This window comes from Ursus arctos, chromosome Y (assembly GCF_023065955.2).
Source record: "Ursus arctos isolate Adak ecotype North America chromosome Y, UrsArc2.0, whole genome shotgun sequence".
NCBI lineage: Eukaryota > Metazoa > Chordata > Mammalia > Carnivora > Ursidae > Ursus > Ursus arctos.
In genome coordinates this window covers 15,892,010-15,912,971 of record NC_079874.1, presented here as the reverse complement: position 1 = coordinate 15,912,971, position 20,962 = coordinate 15,892,010, and the positions used below count along the sequence as shown (strand labels likewise).

Below are 20,962 nucleotides of genomic sequence, written 5' to 3'. Positions count from 1 at the left end.
ATCATATCAACAAGAAAAGACTCAGGAACCATACGATCCTCTCAATTGATGCCGAAAAAGCATTTGACAAAATACAGCATCCTTTCCTGTTTAAAACCCTTCAGAGTGTAGGAATAGAAGGTACATTTCTCAATCTCATAAGAGCCATTTATGAAAAGCCTACAGCAAATATTATTCTCAATGGGGAAAAACTGGAAGCCTTTCCCTTAAGATCAGGAACACGACAAGGATGCCCACTCTCGCCACTCTTATTCAACATAGTAATAGAAGTCCTTGCAACAGCAATCAGACAACAAAAAGGGATCAATGGTATCCAAATCGGCAGAGAAGAAGTCAAAATGTCTCTCTTCGCAGATGACATGATACTCTATATGGAAAACCCAAAAGAAGCCACTCCCAAACTATTAGAAGTTGTAGAGCAATTCAGTAATGTGGCGGGATACAAAATCAATACTCAGAAATCAGTTGCATTTCTATACACAAATAACGAGAATGAAGAAAGAGAAATTAGGGAATCCATCCCATTTACAGTAGCACCAAAAACCATACATTACCTTGGAATTAACTTATTCAGAGATGTAAAGGACATATATTCTAGAAACTATAAATCACTCTTGAAAGGCATTGAGGAAGACATAAAAAGATGGAGAAATATTCCATGCTCATGGATCGGAAGAATTAACATAGTTAAAATGTCCATGCTACCCAGAGCAATCTACACGTTCAATGCTATCCCGATCAAAATACTGAGGACATTTTTCAAAGAACTGGAACAAATAGTCCTTAAATTTGTATGGAAACAGAAAAGGCCCCAAATCTCCAAGGAACTGTTGAAAAGGAAAAACAAAGCTGGGGGCATCACAATGCCAGATTTTGAGCTGTACTACAAAGCTGTGATCACAAAGACAGCATGGTACTGGCACAAAAACAGACACATAGACCAATGGAACAGAATAGAGAACCCAGAAATGGACCCTCGGCTCTTTGGGCAACTAATATTTGATAAAGCAGGAAAAAACATCCGGTGGAAAAAAGACAGTCTCTTCAATAAATGGTGCTGGGAAAATTGGACAGCTACATGCAAGAATGAAACTTGACCACTCTCTTACACCATACACAAAAATAAACTCCAAATGGATGAAAGACCTCGATGTGAGACAGGAATCAATCAAAATTCTAGAAGAGAACATAGGCAGCAACCTCTATGACATCGGCCAAAGCAATCTTTTTCATGACACATCCCCAAAGGCAAGAGAAACAAAAGATAAAATGAACTTATGGGACTTCATCAAGATAAAAAGCTTCTGCACAGCCAAGGAAACAGTCAAAAAAACTAAGAGGAAGCCCACGGAATGGGAGAATATATTTGCAAATGACACTACAGATCAAGGACTGGTATCCAAGATCTACAAAGAACTTCTCAAACTCAATACACGAGAAACAAATAAGCAAATCAAAAAATGGGCAGAAGATATGAAGAGACACTTTTCCAATGTGCAGATGTTTGGGTCTGAAATGAGTCTCTTATAGGGAACATTTAGATGGCTCTTGCTTTTTTAATGAACCTCATATTCTGTGTCTTTTGATTGGCACATTTAGCCCATTTACAGTCAGAGTAACTACTGAACGATATTAATTCAGTGTCATTGTATTACCTGTAATGTCAATGTTTATATATATTGTTTCTGTTCCTTTCTGGTCTATGTTACTTTGGAGCTCTCTCTTGGCTTAAAGGATCCCCTTTAGTATTTCTCCTTAATGATAATGAATTCTTTTAGTTTCTGTTTCTCTTGGAAACTCTTTATCTCTCCTTCCAGTCTGAATGATTGACTTGCTGGATAAAGTATTCTCAATTGCATGTTTTTCTCATTTAGCACTTTGCCTATATCATGCCAGTCCTTTCTGGCCTGCCAGGTCTCTGTGGACAGGTGGTTGCCAGTCTTACATTTCTACCCTTATAGGTTAAGGACCTCTTGTTATGATCTGATTTCAGGATTTCCTCTTTATTTCTGAAATTTGCAAGCTCCTCTATTATGTGCCTCTGTGCCTTCTGGACTTGAATGTTTTTTTCCTCTTCAGATTAGGGAAGTTCTCACCTATAATTTGCTCAGATAAAACTTCTGCCCCTCTCTCTCTCTTTCTTTTTCTCTTTCCTATCTTCCAAGACCCCTATTATTCATATATTATTGCGCTTTATAGTATCACTGATTTCTCAAAGCTTCCTTTCATGAACCAGTAAGAGTTCTTTAGATATTATGAATAGTAACCCCTTATCAGATATGTGATTTATAAATATCCTCTCCCATTCTGTGGTTGCCATTTCATTCTATTGATGTCTTTTGATGTACAATGTCTTTGATGTACAACATTTATAACTTTCATGGAGTCAATTTTGTTTATTTTTTATTTTGTTCTCCTTACCTTTTGTATTATATCAGAATGATTGCCAAGGCCAACGCAGTCTTTGCCCTATGTTTTCTTAAGAGCTTACAATCTTAGGTGTTACATTTATGCCTTTGATTCATATTTAGTTAATTATTTTCGATGCTGTTAGGTAAGCATTCAAATTCATTTTTTGCATGTAAATATATGCAGTTGTCTTTTCCCCTTAAATATTCTTCACAGTCTTGTCAAGAATCATTAGGCTCTGTATATAAAGAATTATTTTGGGGATCTCCATTCTATCCCATTAATCTATTTGTTTTTCTGTCAGTAACACTGTTTTAATTACTATATGTTTATAGTAAGTTTTGAAGTCAGGAACTGTGAGTTCTTTTGTTTCATTCCGTTTCATGCATCCTTCCTAGATTTTGGTGCTGTTCTTTGCTGGTGTTCTTGGCAATTGTTGGCTAATAGCTAGAACAGTGGTGAAAAGTTCAGGGACACTCCACTGCACAGAAACCATTTGTATATTTAGAAACAAGAATTATTTTGTATTGCTGCAAGTAATCTATAATTTACAGAGTTGTGAAATAGTTACAGATGAAGAAAGAATAGAATCTGATAAACTGAAATACTGTGCTATAAATATTACTTGGTTTCTGTTGAAGAGAACAGAAGTCTTTTTGTTTATTAGCAATATTCTTAGAACATTTAGAAAGTTCTCACATTACTTGAAAACTTTATTGGAAGAATTATAAAAGGAAGAGATTTAAATATTAGGTTGCTTTGAATAGTGTTATCTCCTATATTCCTACATAGGTTTATAGAAGGACTTTTTTTGTAATCAGGAAATTAATGCTTTCTCTAAGATAAAGGAGACTAAACATTGATCACAATGAAATGCCAGAGGTTAGGTTATGTTTATGAAGTGCTTTAACACACGCTATCTTTTTGTCCTCAGAAAACCTTGCGAAATCAGCAGGATGGTGCTATTGTTTCCACATTACAGATGAGGAGACTCCTAGGTGAGTGTCTGGAAGCTGGCTTTCCTTCTTGAACTGGATTAGAAGCCAGGAGGAGAAACTCCTCCTGCTCCCAGCTGGAGGCCTTCAGGGCCATTTAGTAAATATTGCATCCTGTTCTGAATCTCTCTGATTGAGTAAATATTGTGTCCTCTTCTAAAATCTCTCTGATTGCTATACCCAACATATTCTGGTGGAGGCCCCAGCAGCCCTCATTTTAGGCAGCTCTTTCCATAGCCTGGAAACTGAAAGGATCGTATCTTTCAACCGTTCTGTTCATTTGGTTAATTCCTAAAAGAACAGCTTAAAAGCATTTCTGCATCCAGAACATCTGGATGTACTGGAAGTTGTATAGACCCTGTGGGAGTTAATCCCTAGAGGGACAGCTGGATAAGTCCTGGTGTGGATTAGGGTTTCTTGTGATTAAATATAATTAAATATAATTCCCATGGAGTATGGGGAGAAGATTGGAACATATTGACTCGGCAATGTGTGTTCTTTATCCCAATAAATTTCAAAATTTCACCTGGCTGAGTGGACACCCAGTTATGTGGTCCTGGATCTCAGTCCATGACCCTGTGATAAGCACAATGCAGGAAGACAGGGGGCATCTGAGAATTGCAGAGTCCTGAGAGAAAAGTTTGCATTGACAGAACAGTTTTGTTGCTTTTGCAAATTGATTTATTCCATTTTTGTGGAGTGATGAGCCACAAATGAACGAGGAAGTCATAAAGAAATATACAGTCAGTGGTGAAGACTACAGTGCTAGCTCAGGATTGCACTTCAATAAAATCCATAGCTTCTATTTTGAGGAATGCATTGAGAAGTCAGTCAATGCTGGAAACTTTGGCTCAACTTTCTCCTATTTGCCCTGGTGGAAATCTGATTTTTTGGTGTCTAGGTTCAGGAGTGATTAGAGCAGTGGGCTGTGGAGGTATCCTGTGAATTTGTCAAACCCGACCCAACAGTGAATTAGTAAGTATTCATAAAATAGAAGTTAATCCTCTAGAGTTTAAAGTGAACTAGATACTCTTTCACTGACTACCAAGCAGGTAAAGCACAAGAAAGCTTTAGGCTGTGGCCAATACAAGACCTGACAGTGTTTGTAAGATGGTGAGGAATGACCACACTGCCCCAGCTGCAGGTGATCAGAAGTTCCCAGTAATCTTCCAATAACTGGCCACCAGAAGTTAGGTAGGAGTTGGGGGAAGAAGGGAAAGGGAATTATATAAAAGCCTTTCTCTAACTTTCCCTTCAATAGGCAAGAGACTCTGGAATTTTCCTTTACAAACGAAAGGCTAAATATTAAGTCTTCTCTTAACTCAATGTGATTGTATAACTTTTATCTTGGAAAGTTAGATCCCAGTTATTTGACTCAAAGTATCTCCCCAACTCCTTAACATTGAGGAGAAACAGAATAATTGGAGGCATCCAGATTTGCAAAGAAGAAAGTAATACTATTTGCAAAACATACTCTTGTACACAGTGTAGAAAATATTAATGAACAAAAACACACATACGTGTGCACATACACATTTCTGTTAGAACTAATAAATAAATTCTGGAAAGTTGAAGTAAACAGGATCAACATACAAAAACTAATTGTATTTCTATAAATTAGAAATGAATTAGTCCATTCAGTTTCCCCTTCCTTCCCCTATGGTCCTCTGAACTATTCCTTATATTCCATATTTGAGTGAAACCATATGATAATTGTCTTTCTCTGCTTGAATTACTTCACTGAACGTGATACCCTCCATTTCCATGGGAAAAAATCAGAGAGGGAGACAAACCATGAGAGACTCTGGACTCCAAGAAACAAACTGAGGGTTGCAGAAGAGTATGGGTTGAGGGGATGGGGTAACAGTGGGATGGGCATTAAGGAGGGCACATGATCTGATGAAGCCTGGGTGTTATACGTAACTAATGCATCATTGAGCACTACATCAAAAACTAGTGATGTACTACATGTTGGTTAATTGAATTGAATTTAAAAAAAAGAAAAGAAATTGGGACGCCTGGGTGGCACAGCGGTTAAGCGTCTGCCTTTGGCTCAGGGCGTGATCCCAGTGTTATAGGATTGAGCCCCACATCAGGCTCCTCCGCTATGAGCCTGCTTCTTCCTCTCCCACTCCCCCTGCTTGTGTTCCCTCTCTCGCTGGCTGTCTCTATCTCTGTCAAATAAATAAATAAATAAATAAATAAATAAATAAATAAATCTTAAAAAAAAAAAAAGAAATGAATCCATGTATATGAAGTTCAAAACCAGGCAAACTAATCAATGGTGAGAGATACCAGCAGGTGGTTGATCAGAAAAAGGAGCACAAAAGAATTTTCTTGAGTCATGAAAATGTCTGTATCTTATTTTGAGTGACACAGATAAATGCAATTTAAACATTTTATTGAACTGAATTCTTAAGATCTGTGTACTTTATTATATGTAAACTCTACTTCAAAATAAAACCATATTGTCATTTCGTCAGATTAAAAAACAGAAAACATTCCATTTTCAAAAGCATCAAAAAGAATAAAATACATAGGGATAAAATATTATTCAAAGAAAATTTTAAAGACCTAAAAAAGAGTGGAAAGACTTCTGTGTTCACGTATTGGAAGACTGAAGACTGTTAGCAGTAATCATTGACAGGTGATCTACAGATGATCCCAAAAAGATCTGCCACTTCTATGCAATCCTTTCAAAATCTCACTTGGCTTCATTCTCTTTCTCTCTCTCTCTCTGTTTTTATTTTGTTTTTTACAGAAATGTACAAGCTAATTCTAAAATTCACATGTGCTTATAAGGGACCTGGAAAACCAAATCAATCTTCTAAATATAGGACTTATACTTTCAAGTTTTAAAATATACTACAAAAGTAAATATAGTATGGCAATGGCATAAGAATAGACATACAGATAAACAAGAAAATTTATGGTAAAAAATAAACAGTCATATCTATGGTCAGTTGATTTGCAACAAAAGTGCCAAAACCATTTAATGGGGGAAAAGGGTCTCTTGCACAACTGGTGTTGGGATAACAAGTTATCAACAAATAAAAGAATGAAGTTGGACTCTACAATACACCATGTACAAAAACTACTCAAAATGGTTTTAAGAATTTATAAGAATTCAAAATTCTTAGAAATATAAGAACTAAAACTATAAAAGTTTCAGGACAAAACATAGCTACAAATCATCATGTTCTAGGATTAGGCAATGGTTTTTAAGATATGACATCAAAAGCACATATGCAAAATAAACTGAGTTTCATCAACAATCAAGAGAAATCATGAAGAAAATGAAAAGGCAGCTCACAGAACGGGAGAAATATTTGTAAATCACAACTGATATAGGTTTATATTCAGAATGTGTGAAGCACTCTTACATCCCATTAATAATAGACAGCCCAAGTTTTAAAAAAGCAAAAGATCTCAATAGACATTTCTCCAAAAAAATACTGATATGACCAATAAGCACAGGAAAAGATACTAACATATCATTAATCATGGTGGAAGTATATCAAAACTATAAGATCTGATTCACACCCACTTAGATAGCTATAATTGAAAGAATGAATAATAGGAAGCATTGTTGAGAATGTGAATAAATATGTTGCTACAGGGATTTAAAATTGTGCAGCTGCTGTGGAAAACACTTCTGTCAGTTTTCCAGTAAATTAAGCATAGAATTACAATACAATCCAGCAATTTTACTCTTAAGTATATACGCAAAAGAACTCAAACTAGATTCTCAAATATTTGTATAGAAATGTTCATGGCACAATGATGTTCACAATAGTCAAAAAGTGGAAACAATACAAACGTTCATCCACAGATGAATGGATAAAGAAAATGTGGTAAATCCCTGGTTTATATGGAGGCCGAGAATGTTGAAGAACTGATGGATACTACAATCTTGAAATCATTATTGTAAGTGAAAGAAATGAATAGCTAGGCTGAGGAAGACTGTGATGTGATTATTAGTGACTATGGGTTTTTGTGGGAAGATGATGAAAATATTCTGGATTTATATGGTAGTGATGGGACAACTTTATAGATATCATAAAAATTGATTGTACACTTCAAACATGGAGAATTGTATGGTAAATTATATCTTTAAACAAAGTCTTCTTAGGTCTTGATTATATCAAGTCGAAATGGAATGTTCAGGAACCCTGAGAGGAACATTTCATATTAACAACATCAGCAAGAACCAAAATCAACTCAGCAAACGAAGTGTAAATCTAACAATGAAACCCTGGCTCACACAGTAGAATCCATTCAAGAAGTATTAAACGCCAACTATTTGTGGAGCTGTGCTCTTAAAGCCAGGATGGTCAGCCAGCACTCAACAGGACAGAGCGGAGGGAGTGGGAGGAGGGAGTTACAGGGCGATGGGTATTAAGGAGAGCACGTGTTCTGATGAGCACTGGGTGTTCTAACTTACTAGAACTAATGAATCATGGAACAGTACATCAAATACTAATGATACAGTGGCTAACTGAACGTTAAAAAAAAAAAAAAAAAAAAGACATGCTCCTCATCCCACAGTAACCTGAAACTGGTAAAGAACAACCAAGATGATGATGGCTGGGCTGTACTCTGGGCAGATGTCTGAGACCAAAGTATAAGTGTCAACACTCCTGAGTTTTTTCCTAATTGTGAAGCCGCCATATAGCTTAATGCAATAGAGAGAAAACAAAAGCATATAATTCCTCTACCCGAGCCTGATGTATTAGCTTCCGAAACAGTCGAATACTTATGAAGTTTTTCTTTCCATAACCAGGAGACCACCCCTTGAAAACGACAAATCCCAGTAGGCTTTGCGCGCAGCTGAGTGGGTACTTTCCTTTTCTCAAAACCGTGAATTACGGGGTAAACACATTCTGGGCTTGGGGAACTAGGACCACGCGGTTTGCTAAAAGTGCCAGTTCTTTCCAGAGCCTTCATCCGGGACTTCGCAAATTCGCACGGCCAGTACCGAGCCTTTGGCTGAAAAGGTCAGTCTAGCGTCTTCTATCCCCCACCCCCATCCCCGTCCATCCTTTCTGGGGCCAACCTCCTCCGGTCACGTGGAAGGCCTCGTGTGCGCGATTGGTCGCGGGGTACAGACGCTGGGAGATAGGTTTGCGAGCTTCCGTGCGGCTGGTTAAACTCTGTATTCGGTTGCTTCCGTCAACTCTCCGCGACTCAGGTCAAATAGGCCGTCTGGAGGCAGGCCCCCGCTGTTCCTAGGAGGTTTATCCGGTAGATTCCCTGATCGCCGCTGGCTGCGGGAGTAGAGGGTAAGGGAGAATATGGTCTTTGACAAGTTGGCTTTTAACTGTTTTTTGTTCACTTTAGCCGCGGCACGAATTTTCGGCTCTTCTTTCCTCCCCGGGTATCACTGTGGGAGCAAGTGTGTGTTTTTATCTGTGTGTCGGACTAAATGGGGTGGAAGAAACGGCTAGGGTTTGGGAGCGCGCGGCTGAGAGAGAAGGGAAAGCAGGGAACTCAGCCCTGTCAAGGAGATAGTATGCGAAGCAGGGGTGAGCGAGGTGTGGCAGCCACGTGCGGACGGCGGCGGGGCCCCAGGAGCCTGGTGTCGTCTTTCCCAGCCTCCGCCGTCCCCGTACTCTCCGCGTTGAACACCACCGTCGGGAGATTAACTGATGAGGTCAACAGCTGGTCCTCAGGTGGTGGCGGGTGCACATGCAGGGTGCTCCCTGGCAGAGCTATTGCGTAGTTCCATAATGGCGGGGAAGTCGTAGCTATGCGCCTGCTCTCTTTCCAGGTTTCCCTGTCCTTTCCGCCGGCGCAGGTTTGTGCGCTGCTCTGGAGTAGCTGGTTATAGCCTCCTGGTTCCTGAGACCTTGGCTCTTGGCGTCACAGGTTTGGCGACACTCGGGGCAACGATGCCGAGTTGGTGCCAGAGGACCTCAGTCCAGCGGAATTGAAAAACGTCGTGTAGTAATTTCTTTCCAATTCATGTTTTTCTTCCTTTTCTTTCTTTTTCTTGCCCTTTGAATGCTTATTCTATGGCATTTGGTCTCTCAATCTGTGATGCATCCTAGAATATTTCCCTATTTTATTTACATCAGGGAGTTTTCATTATTTATCTGGGTACAGGAAGATGGGAACCTCTTTAAGATTGGGAAAATCCGATTTGTTTTGGGATCAGTGTATAGAATTTAGAAAATTTGGCACAATGGATGGGTCACCCTACTCTATATTGTTTTCAGAGCTTTAGAGTGCAGAATTTCAGGGAAGGGCCTCAGACGATGAAAACCCCGTTCCTTTTTCCTTCACTTGGACATATGGTAACATTCGCTTCTGTATGAAATGACAAAATAATATTCTTCAAACAAGTTTAATGAATTTCAAAAGGTCAAGTTTATATTTGATGACAGTGTCAAGAATTAGCTTTTGAGGGTCTGTGTCCAATGTCAGGTATTTTCATGTGTCACTACAAGGTGTCACTAACTTCTCAGTTGTCTTTTTCCCCCCTTCTCATTCTCCATGCATCTGAAAGAAAGATCCAGTGCCTGCAGGATTGAAAGAGAAGCCGTGGAGGGATTCACCAAACTCTGATTCAACGTTGTTGTCGCTTTCCGTGACAGTGATGTTGGAGGTCTTTCCCCCAGGGACAACTCTGGTTTAAAAACAAAAACCAAACTGCTGTTAAGGACATAAGTTCTGGTTTATGCTCTGTGGTATGAGGGTAGAGACTGCTTAATTAGGAACAAAGTTTTATTCTGTTAGCATTCTAAATGATCAAATTAAAAAGGTCAAGGTAATGACTCTTTATGTTAATAGTTGGATATGAATAGCCTGAATATAGTAGGGTCTTAACTGTCTCATTTTCATCTGCCAAATTATGCAGTTTTTCTAGGTTATCTTTCCTCATTTAACAACATGGGATTGAAATACATGATAAAGTATTAGTTTTTCAGTTTTTATTTTAAAATCTTGGGTGAATATCTGCCATCAGCATATATCACTTTTAGGTAGGTTCTTTATGACTCTTTAATTTTTAAATATTCTCACTGACTTGAAAAAAACACTTGTGACACTAGATTAACCTCTTTTCTTTCTTAGGAAGCAGAACTAATGTATAATTATTTGCTTATTTTTTAAATGTTGGGGAAGTTAAAAAACAAGTGATTCTTGTCCCTCTTTACCCAAGAAGATGGTTTTTACTGGGTTCTTATTTTAGAATTACCTCTTTTTCCCTTCAGTTGTGTTTGTTATTGTTTATATCTTTTGGGGTTCTGTTAGGTGTGTGCAAATTTGTAATTGTTAATTTTTGTGGATTGACATTTCAGTTAACATATAACACTTTTGTGTCTTGTAACAGTTTTTGCCATAACATCTTTTTGTCTAATTTTAGATTACCACTCTACTTTTCCTTTATTTATTTTTTTTATGGGATATCTTGTTCCATCTTTTAGTTTTTCTACAATTTGTGTCCTTGCATCTGAGGTGAGTCTCTCCTAGAAAGCATGTAGTTGTATTATTCATTTTATTTTTTAATACTTTATTTATTTGGAGAGAGCAGAAGGGAGCATGAGTGGTGAGGAGGTGAGGGGCAGATGGAGGAGAACCAGGCTCCTTGCTCAGCAGGGTCCTGCATCATGACCAAAGCCAAAGGCAGGTGCTTAATCTACTGAACCATCTAAGCGCCCCAGAGTATTCATTTTAAAATCCAAGTGTCATACTTCGCTTTTTAATTGGAAAGGTTACTCCATTTACATTAAAAATAATTGCTAACAGGGACAAATTTTACTTCTATTAATTTGTTTCATAGGTTTTTTTTTTTGCTTTATTACTGCCATCTTTTGTGTTTGTTTTTTGTAGTGTAGTATTTTCTTTCTTATTTCTTTTTCTGTACATTGTTTAGTTTTCTTATTTTCTGGGGGATTATAATTGACAGCTTCAGTTTATAACAAATGAATTTGAATTAACATCAGTTTATTTTTAGTAGTGTACAGAAAGTTCTGCCCTCTTCCTTTCTTTTGTTACAGTGTCTTAGAGTATGTCTTTATAGATGATATAGTTTATTAATGTTTGTAATTTATCTTTTAATCATGTAGGGGAAAAAGGAGATAAAAACCAAAAATGTAATATTGGTTTTCTTATGTAGTTACCTTTACTGTCATTTATTTCTTTGTATGTATTTGAGTTGATGAGTGATAACCCTTTCATTTCTGTCTTAGGATTGTCATTTTCATTTTTTGTAGTGGGGAGGTCTGCTCTTTTTCTTTAAATTTAATTTTAAATTTAAATTTGTTTTTTTTTTTTTTTTTGAAGTGTGGTTGACATACAATATTATATTGTTTTCAGGTGTACAACATAATTGTTCAACATTTAGATACGTTATGAAATTATCAACATGCTTAATCTAGTTACCATCTGTCACCATCTTCAGCTTTTGTTTATTTAGAGATGTTTTAATACCTCTTTTTTTTGAGGGATAGACTTTATTATACCTAAAGTTTGTTTAGTTCATTGGATGTGTAAATTAACAGTTTTCATCAAATGTGAGAAATTTTTTGGCTATTGTTTCTTCAAAAAAATTATTCATTCATTTATTTAATTTATTATTTTGGGGGCATCTTTCTCTTTTACTTCCCCTTTAACTTTCATTATGTGTTTGCTGGTGTGCTTCATGGTATCCTAGAAGTCACTTAAGCACTACTGATTGCGTTCATTCTTATTTCTGTTTCTCAGACTAATTTCAGTTGACCTGACTTCCGGTTTGCTGATTCTGCTGCCTGCTGAACTCAGCTATTGAACCTCTCTCTTTAATGGATTTTCCTTTTCAATTATTGTAATTTTCAGCTCTGGAATTTCTATTTGGTTCTTTCTTTAAAAGACTTAGCGCTTTGTGTAAGTTTTATTTTTTTAGTTTAACTTTTCGAGCACAGTATTTATAAACACTTGGTTCAAAATATATGTGTAATTAGTTCAATGCCAGGGTTTCCTCAGGGACATTTTCTCTTAATTTCTTTTATTTCTGTGATTTGCCCGTCTTTCCATGTTTCTTTGCATAATTTGTGGTTTTTCTGTTGGAAAGTAAATGTTGGGAATATTACAATGTTATTGTCAAAACAGAAACAAATTGTGATTTGATAAGACACCTTATTCAAGGACATTACTGCAATAGGGAGAACATTCTGATTTTAGAAATCTAAATGATTTTAGAAATTTCAGAAATCTGAAAGTATTTTGGAATCAGTGATTTTTCTTTGATTGGAAGGGGTAAACAGGATTAGTAGAAACTTTTAAGAGGAAATTGAGCAAGGAAAGAATGAGCAGACAGCATGATGGGAAATGTGTCACAGCTCTTCCTTGGAATGACCTCTTAATTAAGGAGGCATAATCTGTACTTAAGTACTTACTCAGGGGTAAGCCCAAATTCAGGGGCCTGAGGGAAATTTGGTCAAGAGAAGACAATGAGTAAGAGATGTGCAGTGGCTAACACTGAACTCTGGAAGCCAGATTCTTCTCTACTCCCTAGGGTTCCTTGTTGCTTATAAGGGATTGTAGTTATTTAGTAACTTTTTATGCTTTGAATAGTAAGAGCTGTTTTGTAAAAATAATACATGCTTTGTATGGTTTTGGAAGTCTCTTCTTTTGATTTAGAGGTCAGCTAATGATTTGAAAGAGATTTCCATAACAACAAAAACAAACTCAGTCTTTGCAAATGGGCTGTCTATGGGGCACTCCTTAGCACTTAGCCAGGCCATTTAAAACTTGCCTTAGAATATACTTCCACCTTGAATATAGCAAGATGTAAAAGTGGAGGATCTGTGAGGTCTTTTCTGAGCATGTGTCCTGCCTTTTCATATGTGTGGTCTTCTAGATTCCCTGGTATACCTGGAGACTTTTCAAAGTTCTGTTCCATGTATCTTTTTTTTCAACCTTCTCATTTCTTTTTTTTTTTTTTTTTTTTTAAGATTTTATTTATTTATTTGAGAGAGAGAGACCGCGAGAGAGGGAACACAAGCAAGGGGAGTGTGAGAGGGAGAAGCAGGCTTCCCACAGAGCAGGGAGCCGGATGTGGGGCTCGATTTCAGGAGGCTGGGATCATGACCTGAGCCAAAGGCAGACGCTTAACGGCTGAGCCACCCAGGTGCCCCATCAACCTTCTCATTTTTAGGCTTTTTGCCTTAATCGTTATTCTTAGCCCAAAATAGTGGCTGCAGCTGTTACTTCAACTTGATACTAGGAGGATACACCAGTCTGAGAGAGTTCTAAGGCTACCAAAATAGAGGCTCCTTGGGAGCTGTCTAGTAGGTCAAGATCCATCATCAGAGCTCTTAAGAACAAGGTTTCTGTTACCCACTCTGCCAACCAGGGAGTCACACCAGGAATGCTAACTACCTACAAGCTGTGGTTAGGGGATGTTAGGCAGGGAATTAAAAAGCCGCAAGGTCCTTTTACTAAGATCTTAGTAACAGTAGCGTCTTTCTTCATTTAGCTTTTCTGTGGTGGTTATAAAATTTGATTATATTCTAGAGTTTCAGAAAATTAAATTTGGATGGTTTTTTGGAGCTTAATCATTGCTTTAGTGTAGGAATGGGTTTTTAGAAGCCCTGCTTCATCGTTTTCAGTCATGTTTCTCCCTCTAGTGTAAGCTTAATTTTATAAAGTAGTGGTATCTGGATAACACATCCAGTTAAAAAAACAAACAAAAAACAGCAAAGCATCCTTCGGTGACATAGCTCCTTATCACGTTGCAGATGCTTTAATTAGAGCAAGCCAGAGCAATGAAGATACAAGGGAAAATACTTTATATCACCTCCTATTTGGATTTTCCTGGCTTGGTATCACCAATCACTTCACAAAATGAGGTTTTATTTATAAGTTATAGTTGATCAAGAAGAAAGTGGTTGGTACTCCTCTCCCTGTTGTCCTACCCAGTTCATGGCATTTTCCCTAAAATTGGGTTTGCCTGGTAATATGTAACATATGGACCCCTCTTAGACCATGTCTTTATTTCTGCTGTCTTTCTATGTCCTTATTTACACCCCAGGGCAACCATTCTCTAACTTTTTGGCCTAGGAAGTCACTTAACTATTAACTTAATTTTACTTTAAAAATTACTTAAAAAGCACTGATGACTCCTATATACAATCTTAAGCCCTATCAGAACTTTTTCTGATGTGCCCTTTTAAAATCAGGTGCTCTGTTTTATACTTTAGATGCATGCTGTACCTTGGGGTCATTTTGTAATGCATTGTCATGTGGAAAATAGTGAATCAGTATTTCAAATGTTGTTATACAATATTAGACTACTGTAGTTGTTGATACCATGATCAGTCTTATCAAAAAAGTCTTTATGTACTGGGAAGCTGCCAGCCACAGTGGCTGACTGAAATTTTCCGAAATTCTAATTTTCATTTGAAAGTTTGAATTTTCCCATTGGAACAGATACTGTTTTTTATCTTTAAGAGCTTATTTCATTCATTTTGTAGTAAATGCCTGTCACGTAACCAAATTTGAATAATCATGGTAACTAGAAACCATGGAAGGGTCAGAGATATTATTTTACTTACAAACTAATTTTTTGACCACAGTTTATGAATACTGAGAGAAGTCTCAAAACAAAAGATAGTTTTTTACAATAGCATATACCAGAGTGTCCACATTCACACCTGTTTCCTGAGCCTCCATTCCTGCAGAGTGATTGTAAAGAGAGCCAGATGATGTTTGCATTTCATAAGAGGAATCCTAAGCTCAGGGAACCTGACACTTAAAATGTGGCAGAATGGTGGCTGCTCAAAAATGCCCGTGTCTTAAACAGGGACCTGTAAATTATTTTATTGGCCAAAGGGACTTGGTATAGATGTGCTTTCATAGTTTAGGATTTTGAGTGATTGTCAGGATGGGCCCAGTGAAATTGTAAGGATCTTTATAACAGAAGGAGGAAGATAGGAGTCACAGTGAGAGGAAGGGCCTTGTGCATAAGACTTGTGTTGCTGTTACTGGCTTTGAAAATGGGAAGAAGGGCCATGAGGTAGCCTCTGTAAAAGGCAAGGGAATGGATTCTCCCACAGAACCTTGAAAAGGGGTGTAAGATAATAAATGAGCCACTGAGATGTGGCGACTTATAGCAGCAATTAGAAACATGCCAATAACAATAACAAATGCCAATAAACAAATATGTCTACTGCTTTAGACATTTCTGGTTTTTCCCCCAAGGCTGTTTGTTGTGTAGGCATCCTTGAAAAGATAGCCTGAAACAAAGACAGGCAGTGTCTCTGTCCACAAGAGAAGCAGAAACACTGTCATAGGTTCTAGTGAATTTTCCTGTGGGTATACAACTCCATTGGCCACACTTCAATCTGATGAGCATAGTCTGGGACCAGATTTGTCCAGTTTATCTGATAGGATACTATCAACAGGACTCCAAGCATCAGGAAGAGCCCAAGTGGCAGGATTAACTTCAGCCCTACCCTGAGATCCTGATGTAACAGGCTGAACAAGTCTCACAATCCATGAGATCTGCATCAGAGAACAAGATAGCTTTCTTCCTTGAGGCTCAGTGTTGACCTTTCCACTTTCTTGGAGTGTGGCTCATGAATGGTCCACGAGAAGGTGGTCTAGGGCAATTTTATCATCACTAGTAACTGAGACACACCTGAAGCTAGCCAGTCATTGATCATTTCAATAAAGTTGTGGACAGATTTCAGTCTACCTTTTGTTAGTAAGTGACTCCCATGGTGGGGATAAAACTACCTGCAGTATGGGCATAAGCCCATGTAAGTGTGGAATCAGTTGTCCCTCTGGTGAGTTCGTGCAAGGAACCAAAGGTAGCCTTATTTTGGAGAGCACTTCACAGTTGTGTGAGGACTACATGACTACAGGTTTTGTTTCCTTAAACAGTTGATGTTTTATGACCACCCCTAAGGTACAAGCCACAGAGTTGTTTGAGGGATGTAAGTTAATGTACGACTTCCATAAAAAAAAGATGTAAATATTGTACATCTGTAAAGAAAGTGTTGTTTATCATTTGGGGGCTTCCCAAGTAGTAGTTAAATCAGTGTTTCCAAGTGGGCACGAGTTTAGAGTGCTTTACAGCATAGCTCCGTAGAGAACTTGTAAGTTTTTCAATTTCCAGTTAAGTGATTGAATTACATGCTCTTCTGTTCTTTGAAAGGCCTGCCTGAGGCCACTCTGTCTAATGCCCTGTCTGTTGATGATATCAGCTGGATGGCTTTTGTTTACCCCTGGAATGACTTGGTGATGACTAGAGGAATGAGGGCAGGAAAGACATTTAGTCACATATCAACATAAGTGTTTTTTTTTTTTTTTTTATTTGGGGGACGCAGAAGCTGGGATATCCATTGCTGCTTCCCTTTAAAACTCAATGAAGTTACCATCTGAGCTCTCTGGCTGGAAGGTATGTTCATCAGTGTGTCAGATCCAAGGAGTCTGCAACAGTTTGACAAGGCCACACCAGAGCATATTTTTTATAAGGAGGTCTCCAGGATTAGTTATAAAAGACACAGAAGAGTTAATTACTTCCCCCCCTCAAAACTCCTCAGTCTAACCTGTTACTCAGTGCCTAGATTTGTAACTGCCACAAGGTTAGTATTTGCAGTAGATTCAACTTCACCTTTTGTCCAGTCATCCCCTGTTTACAGCAGTCCTTTTGTCAGAGAGGTTAGGTGCTTGAGGGATGGGGGAAGTTTTATAAACTGTACAGAGATCCATTCTGTCCTCTTTGACCTGTGTGGGCTCTCATACTAGGGATACCCCATGGGCAGTGGAGAACTGGTCATTATCCTTGTGATATAGCACCATGTCAGCCCCACAAGAGAATTCAGGTAGCTGAACCAAAGTTCGAACCCCCCCCCCCCTGCATTTTGTACCTGGAGAATGGACCTTGTGGATTGATTTGGTTTGCTGTTGGGGCAGTGAAAGAAGCATCAGCTTATGAATGATGAGGGTACTTTGAATTTCATTTGTTGGTGGTGTACATGTTGCCATGATCAGTGCAATGACTGTAATTCAGCTAGCAAGGTGGCCATCTGTGTGGTGCAGGTTTCATCATTGGCTTCATTTTAGTTGCCTTTGGCATCTGTATGCATAGCCCACGTGATTCATTTAGTAGGCGTGATTGATTTCCCCATTTTGCGATGCTTAAAGAGGAGGTATTTCACCTGCCACTGTATTCATCTACCGCTCTGTAGTTTTCTAAGCCGAAGGCCAAACAGGCTGTCATAAGGCTTATCAGGGAGTATGGATCAGAGCAACGAGTTACCTTGAATTCTCTCCACTAACACAGTGGACATGTCCATTCTTGGTCCTTCAGAATTTGTGTTGAGGTCAAACAGCCACCGCAGCCAGCTGCACACTGTTCAGTTTCATTGTAACTGAATCCCCTAGTAAATGGGATCCAGACGTTTGGAGAGCCTCTGTGAATCCCACTGGGCCAGTGGCTTTGCTTTAGGCAACAGATCTCCAAAATAATTCCTATACTTCTTTGTATAACATTGAGATGAGACTTTGCTGGCTAAATTCTTTTTTTTTTTTATTATGTTAGTGACCATACAGTACATCATTAGTTTTTGATGCAATGTTCCATGATTTATTGTTTGCGTATAACATCCAGTGCACCATGCAATACGTGCCCTCCTTAATACCCATCACTGAGCTAATCTGACCCTGCCATTTGTTTGAGAAATGAACTTCGTTGGGCCTTTGCTACATGGTTAGTCTGATACACTGAGCCGACCCACACCGAAAGAAGACAATTAGGCCAGAGACTCAGGAGAGTTTCATTCATTAGGTGTTCACTGTTTTCAAGACCCAAGAGGTAAGATAATTGGGGCTTCTCAAAAAGGGTATGTCTGGTCTGGTGTGAGAGGGAGGCTGCTCTTTGCTTGCTTTATCATAAAGACTTGTAACATAAAGGCGTGATTAGGGTTTGTGGACCCACAAAGTACTTATTTGCGGATTTCCCAAATGAGAGATTCTCCACTGGCACCTTATTACACTTCATATGTGTATTTGTATAGGAGTCTGTACTGTACATTAAGATTTGGGGGCAACACTAACAGTCCGTTGAATAAGGCAAAAGCTGATTGGTCTAACTTCCTAGGTCTACTGCGACGAGTGTACCAGATACCATTAGTGGAACAGAGTTGGGTGGGGCAGTGATTTACATAGCTGTTTCCAAACAAAGACATAAAAATTTGAGTTCCTCTATTCTACACAGTACGCCAGGATACTAGGATGTGTGTGTGTGGCCTCTTTTCCATTTTGGGATGGGGAATCCTTGGTCCCAGCCCTAACCATTTTTCTCCTTAAGGTGGCTATAGTCCGGGTACATAGGAAGAAATTAGAGGACGTGAGGAAGGAGACTGTAGGTCCACATCCACATGCAAGATGTGTTTCTTCTTGTTTCTGAACAGCATAATCACGATGTTTATGACTCTGCTTTCAGATGTTAACCTTCACTTCAGTTTGAAGGCCAGACAGAAGGCCAGGGAGAGATAAAAGATAAGTTTGATGTGAGAGCTTTGAAAACCATATCATCATCTCTTTTTCCAGTTTCTCTCTTCTCAGGTTTTTCTCTCTGTGGCTTGCTTTTCCCTGATTGTTCTCCTTTACCCCAGGCTGCTGAAGTTATTATTTGTGCCTATAATGTTTTTATCCAGGGCTTCCTGGGAAGCTGCCCCAGCCTTGGAACAGCTCTCCCAAGAGAGAAACAAAGGAAAACTCATGTACAGATTTCTCAGGGAACTGCCAGAAAGGTTGAATGAGACCATGATCCTTTGAAAATAATGTCTATGTTGTTGTTCTGGCACTAGAATTATGGGTTGCCATCTTACGGCCACTGTTGACTTAGAGTTTGAGGAATAGGAAGGTGGGAAGTTTAAAATTCCACAGTGCTCTCCTACTGCAAAACAGCTGTTTTTCTGTTCACTAAAGTCTTCCATTTGGGTTGAAGTTTTAATTTTATGTTGTAAGATTTTAGGAGATTCCAGAGTTCTGCAAAAGTTGTTTCTGATGGATTCTGCCAGTGTATTACTTATTGGAGGGACAGAGCCTGGGAGTTTCCTATTCTACTATTATGGTAGTCTTTTTTTTAACTCTTTATCTCCTTTAATTCTAAACAACATTGTTATTTTGTTAACTAGGAAAGGAAGAAAAACTGTCAAATGATGATGTGCCTATTGATTATGCCACATACAAAAAGTGAAAAGTACATTTAGACATGACCAATGTAGGATGGGAAACTGTGTTTTTATGTACTGCATACCTTCCCTCCCTTGATTACATTTGATTATATTTTCCTCCCTTCCATGATCTTTTTTTCTCCTCATTTTTTCTAGCTTGTGATTGGCATAATGGAAGAATCTAGAATTTGCCAGTTAGGAGTAAAAGCAGATACATTGTATAACTCTCAATCAAATGATATTCTTCAACGCCAAGACTCAAATTGTGCTGGCACAAGTAATAAAAATTCCTTGCAAGAGGATGAAGGCAGTCACTTTATAACAAAGAACAGGAATTTGGTGAACCCAGTGTACTGCATGCAAGAGTCAGGAGTGGATCCTCCTGGACCAGATGCTGGAACAGATCCTTCTGATAGTCAACAAGATTCAGAGTGCAACAGGAACAAAGGAAAAACCTTAGGTAATAATCTGTGCTCAGTGGTTGGACATTTTTACATTCTGCTCATTTTTCCTAACTTTTCTGTAGCACAAGCAATTATAGAACCTGTCCAGTTTTGAGGTAGTTGTTAGTTGTGGTTTTGGTTAAAATACAACTTTTTTTTCGTTGAATGGGTTGGTCAGTTATATGCAGGAGGGGGAAGTGGCGAGGTAGGGATATTAGTTATAGGATCCAAGTTACTTCTCCCTGAATAATCAAGATTTTATTTTGTTTTGGTTGGTTTTTTGTGAAAAAGTCTGTGACCATTTGGCAGAGGCACTATTGTTTTGCCCTGTTTTTGGTTCTTTAATCTGACCAATTACTTTGAAGACTTTGTTTTTGCTCAGTTTATTTAAAGAACATTTACTAAAATTTGGCATGGTATATTATCTCTGGCCTAGAAACCAGGCTAATAAGATTGGAATTCAGGGTGTGTTTTCTCCCTTCTGCTCTGTTAAACAGTTAAGGGCTAAGAAAGTGGTATGTTAAATTTCATGAATAAAGTCTAAAACCCTGACTTTGCCTTAGGGGTTGCTTCTCATTTTTTAAAAGTCCTGTTATAACTAATATTTACCTTGTTTGAATTGAGTGATTTCTCTACCTGACTATAACTTGGAATTTTTAAAAATCCATTTCCCCCTGTCCTTTATGACTTTAAAATTTATAGGAATATAAGTAGTATTTAAAATTCCTTGCAAACAAGACAAATATCTTCAGAATAGGCAGTCCCAATAGTATACATAAGATACAGCTTTAGGTTAAAGTTGTTTAAATAGTTTTAAATGGTTACAGTTTAAAGTCTTCATGAAAGCACAGTTTACATATACTATTATTTCTTACAAATTGTATTCTCTCTTTATTTGTCCTTGAACTCAATGAGAAGCAGTTTCAGAATGAAAATTTTATGTGCA

The 20,962-nt window shown here is 38.2% G+C and overlaps 1 protein-coding gene across 3 annotated transcripts in view; it reads left to right on the top strand.

Annotated features, from left to right (window-relative positions):
- The first annotated feature begins 8,537 nt into the window (after positions 1–8,537).
- The window catches only part of LOC113249219 (gamma-taxilin-like), a 37,051-nt gene continuing 24,626 nt past the window's right edge, over positions 8,538–20,962 (top strand). For 2 of the 3 annotated variants that reach the window (XM_044380885.3, XM_057315394.1), the window contains exons 1-3: positions 8,538–8,686; positions 9,175–19,470; positions 19,730–20,033. In XM_044380885.3, the coding sequence (XP_044236820.1) occupies positions 19,468–19,470; positions 19,730–20,033 (307 nt within the window). In that variant the 5' untranslated portion in view covers positions 8,538–8,686; positions 9,175–19,467. The remainder of the gene's footprint in view (positions 8,687–9,174; positions 19,471–19,729; positions 20,034–20,962) is intronic. The other variant, XM_026490730.4, reaches the window with a different exon arrangement.